The following is a 14,984-nucleotide window of genomic DNA, read 5'->3' on the forward strand; positions in this document are numbered from 1 at the left end:
GTTCTGGCCGAGGTGGTAAGCAAAGATTGAAGACTTATGAAGACCGGTTTTTTTTTATTCTTGAAGTCTCTTTATGGGCTAATGTGCTTTCCAGAATAATGAAAAAAAAATGAATCAATGTGTGTGTGTACTTTGCTGGATGGGGTGAGCATAAGCATTACCTTCTACGCTACGGGCTTTGAGTCAGCTGTGGCAGTGATGTTAAATATGAGATTTTAAAATCACATACATGTAGTACCAATATGACTATGACGAAACTAACACGACCGATTACACACCCGCTGGAATGTCATTGATTATCTGATGAGTTCCATTTTCCTGGATATCTATGGGCTTATCGGATAAGATAAGAGGTACCTCATTTTGGAGGGATTACTTCATGAGGTTCATTCATTATTGGATGCGATCAGTAGGGAACGATTGCAAGGCTTATTGCATCAGACCAAGCGATATGCTTGCGTACTCTTGATGCAGACAAAACAACTAACTGATTTTCTGTAGAGTTCCGGGTGTTGTTGGCTTTTATGCTGAATCATGTCTGCCATGTTGACTGATGAGTGTATCATTGGACGATTTTTTGCTCATTTCTTAGAGTGAGCAGAACGAATGAGACCAAACTACCCGTTAGATAGGGATCATTTCTGACTGTATTCAATTATTTGTGTTCGATTTAATCACCTAAGAAGTGTATTTTCCATTAAATGTGCGTAATAATCCGTTGAAGTTGCTACGAAATGCTACGAGGCACTTAACGGATCCCGATGTAATGCGAGGGGCTGTGTAACGCCGAAGAGTTACCAAACAAACGAGCCGCCCCGTGAAGCCGTTACTTTGGATTGAAAAGTGCATGGAGCAAGGATAACAACCTTTGCAATGAAATACAATGCAACAATACGAGCTGTAATGAAGCTGTACTGCAAAATTAACACACCAATTTAAGTCTGAACCTTTAAAATCTTATTTGTATGACCTTTTAGCAGAATAATTTTCAAAAAATTAAAATCATTTTATTTAACCAACTGTCATTTGCATGTCCGCGAGAGCGACGACCATGCTGACAGGTTCTGCATACAACAACAACACCAACAACAACACGACCAAAACACGTAAACAGTACATTCCGATAATGCGATTTTTTGCATAATGCTTCAGTAAAGTACGCAAAAAGCAGGTGATAAGTGTTAGTTTTCAATTTCTAGTTCGCTTACTTTTCTATTGCTCGATCAAAGTGGTGAGGGAACATTCCCTGTGCACCATTGTTTTGGTAAAGAAAACATTAGTGAAAGAGGCGTTGTGAATCATCTGATCAAGCGATAAAGAGCGACTGGATAAGGCACGATGGTGAAAAGCCCGGTTGTTACGGGCATTTCGCCCAAGGAAGGTCCACCCGGCACGCGGGTAACGATACGTGGCGAATTTCTCGGCAACAAGGCAACGGATCTGATCGGTAAGCGGGGTTTGGGGAGGGTGAAGGGATGGAGTCGGTTTTGGGTAAACGCCCGGATGTCTTTCTACACCTCCACACAGGTCTGACCATCTGCGGTTGCGATTGTCTGCTGTCGGCGGAATGGAAATCGGACAAAAAGATCATTGCCCGCACGGGAGCGGCCAAGGGCAAGGGCGACATCATCGTGACGACACGCGGCGGCGGCACGGGCACGTGCACGGTGCAGTTCCGCGCGTACTACGAAACGATCGGCCCGATGAAGGAGTCGGCCGTGTGGATCGAGGAATCGCCAATGCAATCGCTCGCCTGGGGCCGACGGTCCCTCGCACCCACCGGCTACACGCAGGAAGATCCGCTCGGCCTGTCGAACGAGGGCAATGAGAAAAAGTTCCCGGAGGATCTGCGCGACCTGTTCCCGGACGGGTCGGGCGATCTGTCGCAGGAAAACTTTACGCCCGGCTGGTTTCTGCTGGAGAACCATCATGCCACCTCGTTCGAGGACCTGAAAGCGGGTCTGTCCTACCTGCGCCGGCGGGTGGAAAGCCAGAAGGAGGGCCAGCTGTCGTTCCTGAAGTCAAATGCCGGCTCGGTGATCGACCAGCTCGACACGCTGATGACGTTGCGCGATCGCATCACGCAGGACAACAAGGTGCACGGGAAGGAGCCGGTGCGGCAGCTGGACGTGACGATCCGCGGCTCGATCGACGCTTCGCACGAGCTGTTCAAGGACGTGCTGGTGCGGAAGGAGAAGGCGGACGCGACCCGGGCCGCCCTGTCGGCCATGTCGCGGCACAAGTTTCTGTTCTGTCTGCCCAACACGGTGGAAAAGGCGGCCGCCAAGAACGAGTTCGACATCGTGGTGAATGATTACGCGCGGGTGAAGAACCTGTTTGGCAAAACGGAGGTGCCGGTAAGGGACGCTGGATGGATGCGAAGGAAAAGCAGCCCAGTTTATCTCTGATTCGCTTCCGTTTTTTCCAGATCTTTCGCAAGGTGCTGGAGGAGGTGGACATTAAAATACTTGCCATCCGGCAGCAGCTGCACGGCAAAATAAGGGAGATGCCGCAAGGCGTGGAGCAGCAGAAAAAGATGATAAAGGCACTGATTAGTCTGGAAGCGCAGCAAGCGGGCACGAGCGTTGCGGGGAAGCTAAAGATCGATGATCCGGCCTGGGACGCGATCGAGGCACGCGCCAAACACCTGGAGGAAACGTTCCTCAAGGCGTACGAACAGTACTCGGGGAAGGAATCGCACGGCAGTGAGTCGAAATCACGCACCGATCCGGCCGTAACGCCTGTGCGCGTACAGTTCTGCGAGGAAATGACCGAAATAGCGGCCAGCCAATTCCCGGACTTGTGGCGGCTGGGACAGGCCCACTTCAATGGCGAACTGCGCGGGGCCAGTCCACCAAAGCCGGGCAACTTTAAGCGCATTATTCTGACAGCGATCGAACAGTTTTGCTCCTATCTCCGGTCGGCTCTGCTGGCCACCTCCAGCGCGCACCGATCACTCGTTGCGGCCGTGAGCGCGGTTAAGGGACTGCCCGCCTGGCCCTCGTCTAGCCCTTCGCTAAACTTTCTCATCACCTGGCTGCCACACTGTCTGCGGTATGTGCGCGTCTCGTACGCCACACTGATCCGGCTCGATCTCCCGAACGAAGCGCTCGACATTGTGCTAAAGTTTATCGACGAGCTGCGCCTTTACTGCATGTCCACCATCCTGAAGAAGGCAAACGAGCGGGTAAAGAAGCTGCACGAGAAGGAGCAGTGGGAGCTGTCGGTGACGGAGTTTGCCGGGGCGACCAGTTTACCCGCCAAGCTGCAGGAGATTCTCGTCGAAGCGATCGATGACGCGCAGGTCGCCTGCCTAACGCCGGAAGTGCGCGAAGGACCATTGCTCGAGCCGCAGTCCGATGGGCAGCGGGAGCTATCGAAACGGTTCCAGGAGATACTCACCTCGTTCTGTACCGTGATCGAAACGCTTGCCTTGCAACGGTCGGACGAGGATCCGCAGCAGGCGCCGATGCTGTCGCAGCTCATTGGCTTTCCGGCCGCGTTGCTGCAGCAACAGATGAGCACGGGCGATAAGCGAGAGTGGGCCAATCCGGCCATCACCTGGGAGCAGCGGCTGCTGTGCTGCCTGTCGAACTGCATCTACTGCAATCGCATCTTCTTCCCGAAGCTGGGCAGCCTTTTCACGCGCCACAGCTTCCCGGTACCGACGCTGGCGATTGAAAATTCACGCTCCACTATTAACGGGCTGTTTGCCAGCCTGCTGGAGATGTACGTCGAGCACAAGAGCGATCCGCTGGTCGGTACGATCGAGCCGTCCATGTATCTGGGACGGTTCCAGTGGGATCAGGTCGGTCCGTCCGAGAAGCTAAGCCCGTACGCGCACGAATGTCTCGACAATCTGGTGTCGGTGTACTCGGAGATCTTTGCCATCTCGCCATCGCTGTTGCGGCCCATCCTGGAACCGATCGTGCAGACCGTGGCGGAGGAGCTGGCCCGCTTGATGACCTGCGTGCAGAAGTTTAACGTCAACGGGGCGTTACAGGCGACGGTGGATATTAACGTGATTCGCGATGCGGTGCGCGTGTACAGCAACGAAACGGCAAAGTAAGCTTTTCTTGGGTACACTGAGCTGCACGGACTGGTTGGCTAAAGTGTTTATCGTTTCAGGAGTTTCTTTGTGGAGGCGCTCGATGCAATTCCATCCGTTCCGGAAAGCGAGCAGAGGTTCGTTACACTATTGGACGATTTATTGGTTACGCTGTCTTCTAACGCTATGTTGCTTTCATTTCAGAACGCTCGAAACGGTTAAGACGATCAAAAACAACATCCGCCTGCAGATCATGTGCCTGCAGGTGGTGGATCCCTGATTGGACGCGTTCATATGGATATCTTGTCGAACGAAAAAGAAATCCATATCGACGGATGGTCCGGAAGGACGGAAGAATCAAACGCCGCTTCTATAGAACGTAGGATGACCCCGAGCAGATCAAAGTTATAGGAACGTATTATTCTAAAGCTGATATTTAAACACACTTACCAAATACGCTTTATTTAATAAAAAGCCGAATGAACTAATATGCAAAACGCCTCAACTCACGGACGCACACAACAGGCTCGCAAACGGTCGAAAACAAAAATTCAAATCCTGCTTGACGTTTCTCCACCCGATGTGTCAGTTGTGATTTGACATTTGGCAGAAATGTAAACACAGCCAGGGGCCCAAAAAGAAACAGCCCGTCCGTTCGCATTAGTTTTAGTAGCTTATTTTAAGTGTTTTTCCCCCGTTTTCGCGCATTCGGGGCATAGTTCCAAGCTCGACCGTGCCACAGCATGGTTCTTTCGCGCGGACTGATTGGCGTGAAACGGGTTAGCTGGTGGTATGTTGCCGTTTGGGTCGCACTACAACAGATTGACCTGGGTGGTGAGTCAGAGCAGCAACAACAAAGTGGGCCCGCCGTTTCCGAAGGCATCATTGACGCTTTATCTTTTTGTTTGTAATTTTCAGCCCATGGACAGCGCATGAAGGATAATATGTACACGCCGGTGAATGGGGCGCATTGCTTTCGCCGCCTCAACGGAACGCACGTAACCGGCTGCAGCTGTAAGTGTGCGGAGTGCCGTCGTTCGCAAAGCTGTAACTAATGTCTTTCTCCTTGCTCTTTGTTTGCTCGCAGCAAGCAATGGTGGATCGGTGGGAGTGTTGCATTTAATCAACAGCAAGGCGGACATTGATTTCATCGTACAGAAGCATCCTTCGCCGCCGTACGCGCCCATCGTACCGCCCGCGCTGTACACGCGCGAGAACATCCTCCGGCTGCGCGATGAGGCCGGCCCATACGTGTCCGCGCTGGTGCTGATGAACAATGCTAGCGGGCTGGAACAGTTCAGCCAGGAATCGCGCTGCCCCAACCAGTACAGCGGGCTGGCGGCGGGCCAGCAACAGCAGCGGTGCAGCGTGGACCGGGCCGAGGACAGCTGGAACCCGTGGGGCAGCGGTTTGCTGCTGGAGGACTTTCCCTTCCCCATCTTCTACGTGGCGGGCGTGTCCGAGATGGAGAAGCTGCTCGATTGCTACGAAAAGTTTAACGCGCACGATCTGGAGAACCAGCACCAGCGCAGCCTATGCGCGATCGAGGTGAAAGCGTTCATGTCGGCCGCCGTCAGCACGGACATCTGCATGCGGCGCTCCAACTCGTACAATTCGCTCATCCCCGCCACCAAGTTCTGCGATCCGCTGCAGGGGAAGAACGTGTACGCGACGCTCTTCCCGCGCCCGATCGTGCCCGAGGAGCAGCGGGTCGAGGGACCGGAGCGGATAGTGCTCGTGTCGACGCGCACTGACACCACCACCATGTTCGACGGCGTGGGGCTCGGGGCGATGGATTCGGTCGTCCCGTTCGCCGTGCTCGTGGCCGTCGCCCACTTCCTCTCCCAAGCGCTGCCCAGCAATGATCGGAATGTGCTGTTTCTGTTCTTCAACGGCGAGTCGTACGATTACATCGGCTCGCAGCGCTTCGTGTACGATCTGCAGACGGGTGCGTTTCCTTCGCGCGGCACCCAAACCAAACCGATCTCGATGGACAACATCGAGCTGATGATCGATCTGGGCGCGCTGGATAATCTGACCGACCTGCACGTGTACCACGCGGCGCCGCAACCGATGGCGACCAAGGTGGCGGAGCTGCTGCGCAAAATCAACCAGCAGTTCGGGTTCGGCATCCAGGCAGGGCAGCCGGTGATGACGACTAATCTGCCCCCGGTGTCGGCCCAATCGTTCCTGCGGGAAAACATCACCTTCCCGGCGGTGATCATTGCCTCGCGGCCGGCCAATCGGTTTTACCACTCGATCTACGACGATCAGGAGAACCTGCACTACCGCTACGGCAACCATTCGCGCAAGTACGACTTTACGCAGCTGGAGGACCTGGATCTGGGCGATCGGAGCGACCTGTACGGGAAGGATTCGATTCAGATGCGCATACGCAACGCGTCCACGCTGATCGGCATGAGCATCTACGAGCTGCTGACGGGGCGCGCGTACGGACAGCGCAACGGCACCAACAGTGTGCTGATCGACGAGTTCTTGCACTGCTTCCTCGAGTCGGCCGACTGTCCGCTGTTCCGGGCGACGGTGAAACCGGACACGCCGCACGTCTACCCAGCACCGCCCTCCCGGTACATTAGTGTGCACACGACGCTGACGTCGGATGCGACGGGCTGGACGTACCGGGTGCTTGGTTTGCTGCTCGGGCAGAAGGTGGAAAACGCGACCAAGGCGAACTGTTCCGCGCTGCACCTGCCGTACCAGTGGATGGCCGGGTACGGTGGGGCGGGCGAGTGCCGCCGGACAACGCAAAACATGAGCCTGGCCCTGTCGCCCGCCTTCATGAACGAAACGTACGACTTTACCTCCTACCGCTACTCGACCTGGACCGAGTCGACGTGGTCGGAGATGTCGGCGCGCATTTTCCTGCGGCCATCGCCCGCCCACGAAACGCTCACGCTGTCCATTGGCATCGTGGTGATGGTGATATCGTTCGTGCTGGTGTTTCTCATCAACAGCCGGTCGGACGTGCTGTTCAATCAGGGTTCCACCTCGTCGATACCGTAAGTGTGAAGATTTTATTTCTTTTTTTTTTGCATGCTTACAATAAAACTATCAACATGAACCATACTTGTCGATGTAGTGCATATCATTTACCACTAACACCACTATCATTCGGCTCCCCCTTGCTAAAGCAGGTTGCGTCACAAAATGCGTTTCCATGGCAACTGTATGTTGTTTAACATTTTGGCGTCATTTTTTCCCCTTCTTTCTTTTTCAGCATTGCCACACAGCCGACACAATGTTGAACGGGGTGAGGGAAAAGAATCGTCCGGCCCGACATTCTATCGGAGCAGCAATGGTGATATGATCGAACGGACGCTACCAGAAACACGGTGCAGCACATCACCATCACTATATCCTGATCGATGATACAAGTTCGTTCGTTGTGGTTCCCAAAATTCACCCCACACGCCCCGTGTTGGTCGTTGTTGCCCGTCTGTCCACATCACCCACTAGGCAATCTTACAATTCCATCAGACTTTAGCTTACTTAAACAAAGCAAACTAATGATAAAAAAACAACATTGTCCGTAACATAATGTCGTAATACAATTGATATTTATAACATTCGTAGTACGAGATGCCTTTTTTCACTCTCTCCGCCAAAAAGAGGAGTTGTGCACAAGTTAATTTATTCTCCTACAATCACACTCACACAAAACGCGTGCCAAAAGCAATGTCGGGAAATGCTCTTTAAAATACGGTTGGTAAAATTTCCCGCACCGTTCTATCTCGTGCAGGTGTTAAATTGATCGAAGTAGGCCTCCGTCGGTCGGTTCTGATAGACCACCCGGTCCAGATACTCCACCCGGCGCTGCTGCTCCATCGAGAGCTCGCGGTTTTCGTGCCGTATCTGTTCGGCCAGCGCGTGACGCCGTCGGTTCAGCTCGCGCTCCTTCACCGTGACCGTGCGATCGAACTCGTTCGCCAGCTGATCCCACGCCTTGCGCGTGTTGGCCTCCTGCTCCCGCCTGCGCTTCAGCTCCTCGAGCTGCCGGTCCTGCGTGCGCCGTACCTGCTCAATCTCCTCCGGCGACATACCCTTGTACTGCGCGGTAATGACCCGGTTCGGGCCGAAGCTGCTTTTCGCCGCGTCCGGATTCTCCGTCAGCACGTCGCTCGTGAGATTGTTGTAGATTTCGGCCAGATTGTCCTCCTGCTCCTCGCGGTCGCGCCGCAAACGCTGCTGCTCCTGTTCGGTCATCAGGCGGCGGTTGAACTCGTTGACCGCTTGCTGAATTTTGCCCCGCGCGTACCGCTCCTGGGAGGCAAGCTGGTGGAGCCGATGCTCGCGCGACATCAGCGAGCTCTCGAGGAACGTTTCGGCTGCCCGGCGGTCCAGCTCGGCCTGCCGCTTCTCGCGGATCTGCTGCTCCAGCCAGGACCGCTGCTGCTCGATCTGCACCTTGCGGCGGTGCCGCTCCTCCAGGTCTTCGCCGTCAAACTTCTGGGCGCCGGAAATCGTTAGCCGTGGATCGTCATCGCCGAGGCGGGCCGGTAGCGACTTCTTCAAACCGTCCGGATCGAAAAGGTCAAAGTCGCGCGACTGCTCCGGCTTCTGGTGCGATGCGCGGAACCGGTTCAGTTCGTTCGCCTCCCGCACGCGGTCCTGGCGCTGCTCGTGCTGCTTCAGGAGCAGGACCTGCTCCTGGCGGCGCATCTCTTCCGCAAACTTGCGCTGCTGCTCTGCCTGGGCCTGTTCGGCCTCATGCTTCTGCTGTACCTGTAGGCCGAGTGCATCGGTGTCAACCTGCAAAAAAAAATCAATGGCAGAACATGGATTTAGCAATGTTTCGATGATATTTTATTCGAATTGTGCAGCGGTCTTACCCCGATAATGCGTCGTCTAGCATTGAAGATGCGTTGCTTGCGCGACTCTTCGTAGCGTCTTCTACGCTCGATAGCTAACGCCTCCTTTTGATCTTGATGGTTAACGAAAAGAGAATTTAGCATTTTTACAGACCACAGCTGAAGCGCACCACAATCCAAAAGCGGAACGACCTGCTTGTTCGTGCTAGATGTCTTCAACAGCAACTGAGAAAGGTACTTTTTTTTCGAGGTGCACAACGCAACAAACGACGACGCTCTACCATGGCAACCGCGGGCAACTTGATCGATATGGTTCATTTGCGGCGCACCGTGCACAAGGCAGTACGGTAATATCGGATTTCGTATCGGACTGGATGCAAAATAATCTTTAATTTACGATTAATTTTATTTTTCACGGTGAACAATTTAAGTAAGTGCACAGTAAGGTTATCAATTAGCTTGGTAATAGGAAAAAAATATCTATTCTCTTTGGGGTTTATCCAATCTAATGGAACAGAAAGATGTAAATGCACATCTAGAGAGCACCAATGCGTTGGAAAATGTATGTCTTTAAGTACAAATAGCATCACATATCGTTTTTTCTTCTTTAAAACTCTTTTGTGTTCCATTAAAAGCAGTTCCCATCATCTACTGAACCGTTGGCAGCAAAGCTTTGTCGCGCAAGTTCACGATCGAGTTGGCTATGACACGTGCCGAGCTGCGCAAATATCCACCGCTCAGCAGCATCACCAGCGGGATGGAGCGTTCCAGCGCGCTGCGAAACACGAACTCATCCCGCTCCACCACACCCTCGGGCGTGATGTCTAGCAGGCCAAGCGGATCACCCTTCAGGATGTCGGTGCCGGCGTTGTAGATGATAAAGTTCGGCTCAAATTCCGCAATCGATTGGCTTAAGCAGCTAGAAAGGAAAGGGGAAGAAAAAGAAACCAAAATGAGACATCCTTTGTCGATACACACACACACACACGCTTCCTGAGCACACACACTTACTGCTTCAGTTTCCGCAGGTACTCCTCGTCGTCCGTGTGGGGCTTCAGCTCGACCGCCCTCCGTATTGCCAGTTTGGCGTGCTGATCCCGCGGGTAGATGCGATAGTTGTACATGTCCAGGATGAACACACGCCGATCCTCCATCAGATCCCGCTCGTACCCATTGCCCTGGTGCGCGTCGAGATCCACTATCAGGATGCGCTCGATGCCCTTGCCGCTCGATTGGAGCATTTTCACCGCCAGCGTAATGTCGGCGTACGGGCAGAACCCACCGCCCCGATCGGCACTGCAGTGATGGAACCCACCGCCCAAATTGATGGCCCAGCCCAGCCCGGACTCGAGGGCGGCACGGGCCGCCAGTAGCGAGCCGCCCGTTTGGTAGCGCATCGGGCGCAGATAGCTTCGCTGCACGAAACAGTTTGGCACGAACAGGAGCGGCGGTATTTCGGCGATTTTGGCCACATTTAAACTCCACTGAAAGTGCGGTACGAAGGTCAGAAAGATTAGAATGTTTCCCCCGTTTGACCATCTCTCTCTTTGTGCCTTACCTTCAGGCTGTCGATGTAACGCTGCGTATGAACGGCCAGCAGCTCCTCGAGCGTGATTTCGTTCGGCGCGTACACATCCCCGTCGGTTTGTATCAGCCCGTTCGTCTTCAGCAACCGATAGATGTTGCCACCCTTGGCCGCATCGAACGGGTGCAGCTTCTGGAGGCCGAGAAACCGTACACCATACTCGGGCCGATAAACGATCGGTATCCGGTCACGGGTAATTGGCAGCTCGGCGGTAAGCTTTCCACCCGCTGCCTCATCTTCCTTATCGTCCTCGTCCGTTCCGCTGCTCATAGAGCTCTGGTCCGCACTGGCCGTACTGTTTAATCGGAAACACATACCGCTGGACTTGGAGAACCACGGCAAATCATCAGCTGATACGCACTTTCGAGGCCAACGAGAGATTCCTTTTCAAGGTCGTACTGCCGATGACAGCTGGCTGTTTGTATGCAGCACACACGCGCGCACGCACGCACACTTGAAGGTAGACAACACAAATTTCAAAATAAAAAACCCGCCAATCCGCCAATATTGTTACTGTCGCGCTATGCGCCACCAACAGTGGTTTATGATTTTATTGTGCTCCAAAAGACAAATATTACAAAACAAATGATGATAAGGCGGGCAGTCCCGTTCAGTAGATGGGGAAGTTTGGATCGATCGTTTTCGTCCAGGCGTGCAGCCCGCCGATCAGGTCGCGTGGCGCGGGCAGATTGCGCTCCCGGAACAGTGGCGCCAGGTGCTGCACCGCCAGCTGTGAATCGTTGCCACGGCGACACACGACGTACACCGGTAGCTGCGCTTGTTGCGCCCGTGCCAGCAGCTCCTCCGTGCGCCGGTTGCTAAGAATGTCCTCGATCGGTACGTTGACCGGTGCGCCCGGCAGCTGGCACATTTCGTACTGATTGGCGTTGCGCACGTCCACCAGCAGGTGGTCCCGGCCGGCCGCCAGCCAGCCGTCGTGATAGTCGCGCACCGAAATTCGCTCGCACGGTTCGAGCAGCGTCAGGGCGGCGTCCTTGTCGGTGGCCCGCATCCCGCAGAACTGCTCGTAGTCGATCAGCTTGGTGAGTGTGGGCGCCTCGGAGCAGACGGCACAGGTGGGTTTTTTGGGGCGCAGCTTGAGGTTGCGGAAGGCGCTCTGCTGTCCATCGAACAGCAGCAACCGCCCGGCCAGTACGCCCTCGTTCGACAGGATGATTTTGATCGTTTCCAGCGCCTGCAGAGCGCCGATCACACCGGTGATGGCTCCGAGGACACCCCCGTCCCCACAGTTGGTGACCGATTCGGGCGGGGGCGGGGTCGGGAAGAGGCAGCGATAGCAGGGCCCACCGCGGTAGTTGTACACGGTCAGCTGGCCCTCGAGCTGGAGCGCGCTGCCCGAGACGAGCGGTTTGCGCAGCAGGACGCACGCATCGTTCAGCAGGTACCGGGTGGCCACGTTGTCCGTCGCGTCCACAACCACGTCGTACGGTTCGAGCAGGGCGAGCGCGTTCTCGCTCGTGAGCTGCGCGCGGTGCGTCTCGATTTCGATCTGCGAGTTGAGCTGCTCCAGGTACGACTGCACCGAGGTGACCTTGGTCAGGCCGACCGTCGCCTCCGTGTGTAGCAGCTGGCGGTGCAGGTTGGTCAGCTCCACCTCGTCGTAGTCCAGCACGCCGATCCGGCCAATACCGGCACCGGCCAGGTAGAGGGCGGCAGGGCAGCCGAGCCCGCCGGCACCCACCACCAGCACGGAGGCTTTCTTGAGCTTCAGCTGCCCCTGGACCCCGATCTCGGATAGGATAATCTGGCGGCTGTACCGTGCAATTTCATCGTTGTTCAGCTTGGTAATGCAATTCTGTAAGTAGAAGAGAACCGAAATAAATTAGCACAATTCACACGCAAACACACAAACGTTCCCACAGCATGAAGAGAGAGAAGCAAAAGGTTGTGCAAGAAGGGTGATAATGTTCGATTGGCGGCGGCTGCCACTGCTGCTGCTGCTTTGCATGAGCGCGGGAGGTGGGCGCTGCCCATGTCTCGAGAAGTGGTGATTACGCTTTCCCACTATCAAGGCCACCGGGGATTGACCAATGCAAAAGATACGACTACCCCGCGTGTGCGGCTGGGTGGGTGTCGCAATTCTTGACTCTCCCGCGCGCTCCGTCCTCGTCGTCGTCGTCTGCCATGGTTTTGCAACCGCCCGCCAACGTCACGATGACGATGGTGTGTGAGAAGAGGGGGGTGTCCATGAAACGAAGAGATACGTTCACGCTCACCCTGCGCGATGCCCGCCAATAGACAAACGGACGACAGAGCGGAGGCTTCTGCTGGCTCTATTGCTGGCCCGCTCTACGGGCACCACCGATACTCACTTTCTGAAAATGCTTTTTCAAGGTCTTCAGCTGCTGAACCTTCTCCTGCAGCTGCTTTCGCAACGTGCGTATGTCGTTTTCCAGCACCTCGATTTGCCCCTCGCCGTTCATTTCTCCCATGGCTGGCGTTGATCGCTCTGGACACGTTCGCGCGAAACGGTTTTCGGTGATTTTTTGGCAAACTTTTTGAACTGTGCAAAAATGGGAGCAAACCACAGCAGCAGACACTGGAGGATTGTATACGCGCCACAACCGACTTTGCTGCTTCTTCTTCTCCTTCTTACTGCGAGCGATGGAGGTGGTACGCTTTGGCTAGCGAGGTACGGGACGGTCGAGCAATTGGGGCAGCTTCTAACGATTCCCGCACAAAAACCCGCTGCCTCAGTAGCACCCCAACGCTTCTGGTTTTTACTTTTCACACCACTTTTCCAGCACTTTTTGTCGGTTTGCTACCACATTTTCCACCGTGCCCCGTGCAGTTCGCGAAGCAGCAAATTTGTAAACAACACACACCACTGACAGGCGCGATGCTGAAGCGTTTCCACCGAACTGACAACAACAAACGCTTCATCCCGTGCTGTCAAACGCAGCCTTGGGCAGGTTGTCAACAGACGAGCCGGGTCGTGCATGTTGTTTGTGTGATTATTTAACAATTTCTGCATTTTCGTTGGCGAGAGAAAAGAACTAATCTCCAGCACAGGACAACACAGGATGCTTTCCCTCACCAACGTCGGTTTCGTGCGGTGGGCAACGACGCCGCTGATGGTAGCGGGGGCCCGCCTGCTGCACACGGCCACGCTTGATCTGGCCGCACGTAAGGGCACGCGAGAAAAGGCCCGCAAGGCGAAGGTAAAGAAGGTGGTGGAAAAGGTTGGCTTCATCCGGCACGATCTGCGGAAAAAAGGAAAGTATGTAATGTGGCTGCACTTAAAAGTGGCAAGTTGTAAAGACACTAAAAACATCTTCCTCCCCCCCCCCACCGCAGACTCAACCTGAATGTAGCGAACAAACACATCGACGACAGCTGGAAGCAGGAGCCGAAGGACGATTGCTGGGTCAGCAAGTACTACAAATGGCGCGTGTACACGGTGGAGGAAGCAATCCAGTGCCACCGGGAAACGCACCATCCGACCGTGTACAACCTCCCAAATGCACCGCTGTACGCGCACGTCGAGCTAAACATGCAGGCCGAAAAGGTGACCCGCTTCGTGGACAACTTCCAGCGCATGGTGGCGATACCGCACCGGTTCGAGCACGGTGAAAACCGCAACATCATCGTGTTCGCGAAGGGCCAGGATCCGCTGAAGGAAGCGAAGGATGCGGGCGCTACGCTAGTCGGCGGGATGGAGCTGATCAAGGAAATCCAGAACGGCGATCTGCAGTTGTCGGAGTATCCGTTCGTGCTGGCCCATCCCAATATTCTGCCCGAGCTGGTCGTGATACGGGGGCTGCTGAAGAAGAACAAGTTCCCAAACCCTCGGTCCGGCACGCTCGGTGTGAATTTGGCGGAAATGATCCAAAAGTACGCGCACGGCATCAACTACAGTGCGGCGAAGGATGAGCAGCAGAAGGACTTTGGCTCGATCGTTGCCTGCATCGGAACGGTAAGTTGGTGAACCCCAATTTGGGTGCCAATTTGAAGTGTAATTCATTATCATCTTCCCATTCCCTTTCACCCGGTATGCTTAGCTACAAATGGAAGCGAAACACCTGGAAAGCAACCTTACCGCCCTGCTGCAGGACGTGAACTCGATGCGACCGAAGCGCGAAGGCCGGTTCGTCACGCGGGTGCTGCTGAAAAGTCCACCGTCGGGTGAAAACCTTAAGATTAACCCGTTCCTGTACATCCCGGAGGAGGGCGTGTTCAGCAAACGGTCAGCGAAAACGACCGACGCGGCCGCCGGCGAGGAGGAGGACGCGGAGCAGGAGGAAGAGCAGCGGAGTGCGGCATCCGGAGGGGCCTGAGCGGTGTGTGAAGCGATGCCATACTGGTTGCTGCAATACACGGTGTTAGGAAAATAGAATAAAAATGGAACTTGTTCCACACAAACACACACACACACACACATGCACGTGAACGGCGCATTATGTTTTGCAGAGAGATCCGATGGGGGAAGGGTTAGCAGGGAAATGCGTACAGTAGATGCATCTGTATGTATGTTTTCCGACGCCCATATTTTCCGACCTGG

At 54.7% G+C, this 14,984-nt stretch overlaps 6 protein-coding genes across 7 annotated transcripts; 3 read left to right on the forward strand and 3 right to left on the reverse strand.

Annotated features, from left to right (window-relative positions):
* The first annotated feature begins 1,064 nt into the window (after positions 1-1,064).
* LOC120896727 (exocyst complex component 2) lies at positions 1,065-4,536 on the forward strand. The gene is made up of 5 exons (XM_040301105.1): positions 1,065-1,447; positions 1,528-2,357; positions 2,429-4,065; positions 4,129-4,185; positions 4,253-4,536. The coding sequence occupies exons 1-5, from the start codon at positions 1,339-1,341 to the stop codon at positions 4,326-4,328; spliced, it is 2,709 nt and encodes a 902-aa protein (XP_040157039.1). The 5' UTR covers positions 1,065-1,338; the 3' UTR covers positions 4,329-4,536.
* Positions 4,537-4,665: 129 nt separating this feature from the next.
* On the forward strand, positions 4,666-7,641 carry LOC120896728 (nicastrin). Its single transcript, XM_040301106.1, has 4 exons — positions 4,666-4,882; positions 4,967-5,062; positions 5,136-7,068; positions 7,287-7,641. Exons 1-4 carry the CDS (start codon positions 4,792-4,794, stop codon positions 7,312-7,314), a joined length of 2,148 nt encoding a protein of 715 aa, XP_040157040.1. The 5' UTR covers positions 4,666-4,791; the 3' UTR covers positions 7,315-7,641.
* An 8-nt stretch (positions 7,642-7,649) lies between these two features.
* On the reverse strand, positions 7,650-9,218 carry LOC120896730 (RIB43A-like with coiled-coils protein 2). Its single transcript, XM_040301110.1, has 2 exons — positions 8,899-9,218; positions 7,650-8,818 (listed from the first exon to the last, which is right to left on the reverse strand). Exons 1-2 carry the CDS (start codon positions 9,193-9,195, stop codon positions 7,796-7,798), a joined length of 1,320 nt encoding a protein of 439 aa, XP_040157044.1. The 5' UTR covers positions 9,196-9,218; the 3' UTR covers positions 7,650-7,795.
* Positions 9,219-9,264: 46 nt separating this feature from the next.
* Positions 9,265-10,871, reverse strand: LOC120896732 (histone deacetylase 11). Its single transcript, XM_040301112.1, has 3 exons — positions 10,436-10,871; positions 9,889-10,361; positions 9,265-9,796 (listed from the first exon to the last, which is right to left on the reverse strand). The coding sequence occupies exons 1-3, from the start codon at positions 10,775-10,777 to the stop codon at positions 9,526-9,528; spliced, it is 1,086 nt and encodes a 361-aa protein (XP_040157046.1). The 5' UTR covers positions 10,778-10,871; the 3' UTR covers positions 9,265-9,525.
* Positions 10,872-10,967: 96 nt separating this feature from the next.
* LOC120896729 (adenylyltransferase and sulfurtransferase MOCS3) lies at positions 10,968-13,336 on the reverse strand. Of its 2 annotated transcripts, none has more exons than XM_040301107.1 (2): positions 12,796-13,336; positions 10,968-12,278 (listed from the first exon to the last, which is right to left on the reverse strand). In XM_040301107.1, the coding sequence occupies exons 1-2, from the start codon at positions 12,913-12,915 to the stop codon at positions 11,073-11,075; spliced, it is 1,326 nt and encodes a 441-aa protein (XP_040157041.1). In that variant the 5' UTR covers positions 12,916-13,336; the 3' UTR covers positions 10,968-11,072. The 2 variants fall into 2 exon arrangements, with proteins under 2 accessions (XP_040157041.1, XP_040157042.1); XM_040301108.1 differs by lacking the exon at positions 12,796-13,336 and adding an exon at positions 12,344-12,698.
* A 56-nt stretch (positions 13,337-13,392) lies between these two features.
* On the forward strand, positions 13,393-14,859 carry LOC120896731 (39S ribosomal protein L1, mitochondrial). Its single transcript, XM_040301111.1, has 3 exons — positions 13,393-13,703; positions 13,781-14,399; positions 14,485-14,859. Exons 1-3 carry the CDS (start codon positions 13,507-13,509, stop codon positions 14,758-14,760), a joined length of 1,092 nt encoding a protein of 363 aa, XP_040157045.1. The 5' UTR covers positions 13,393-13,506; the 3' UTR covers positions 14,761-14,859.
* The last annotated feature ends 125 nt before the right edge of the window (positions 14,860-14,984 follow it).

This window comes from Anopheles arabiensis, chromosome 2, assembly GCF_016920715.1.
Source record: "Anopheles arabiensis isolate DONGOLA chromosome 2, AaraD3, whole genome shotgun sequence".
Classification (NCBI taxonomy): Eukaryota; Metazoa; Arthropoda; class Insecta; order Diptera; family Culicidae; genus Anopheles; species Anopheles arabiensis.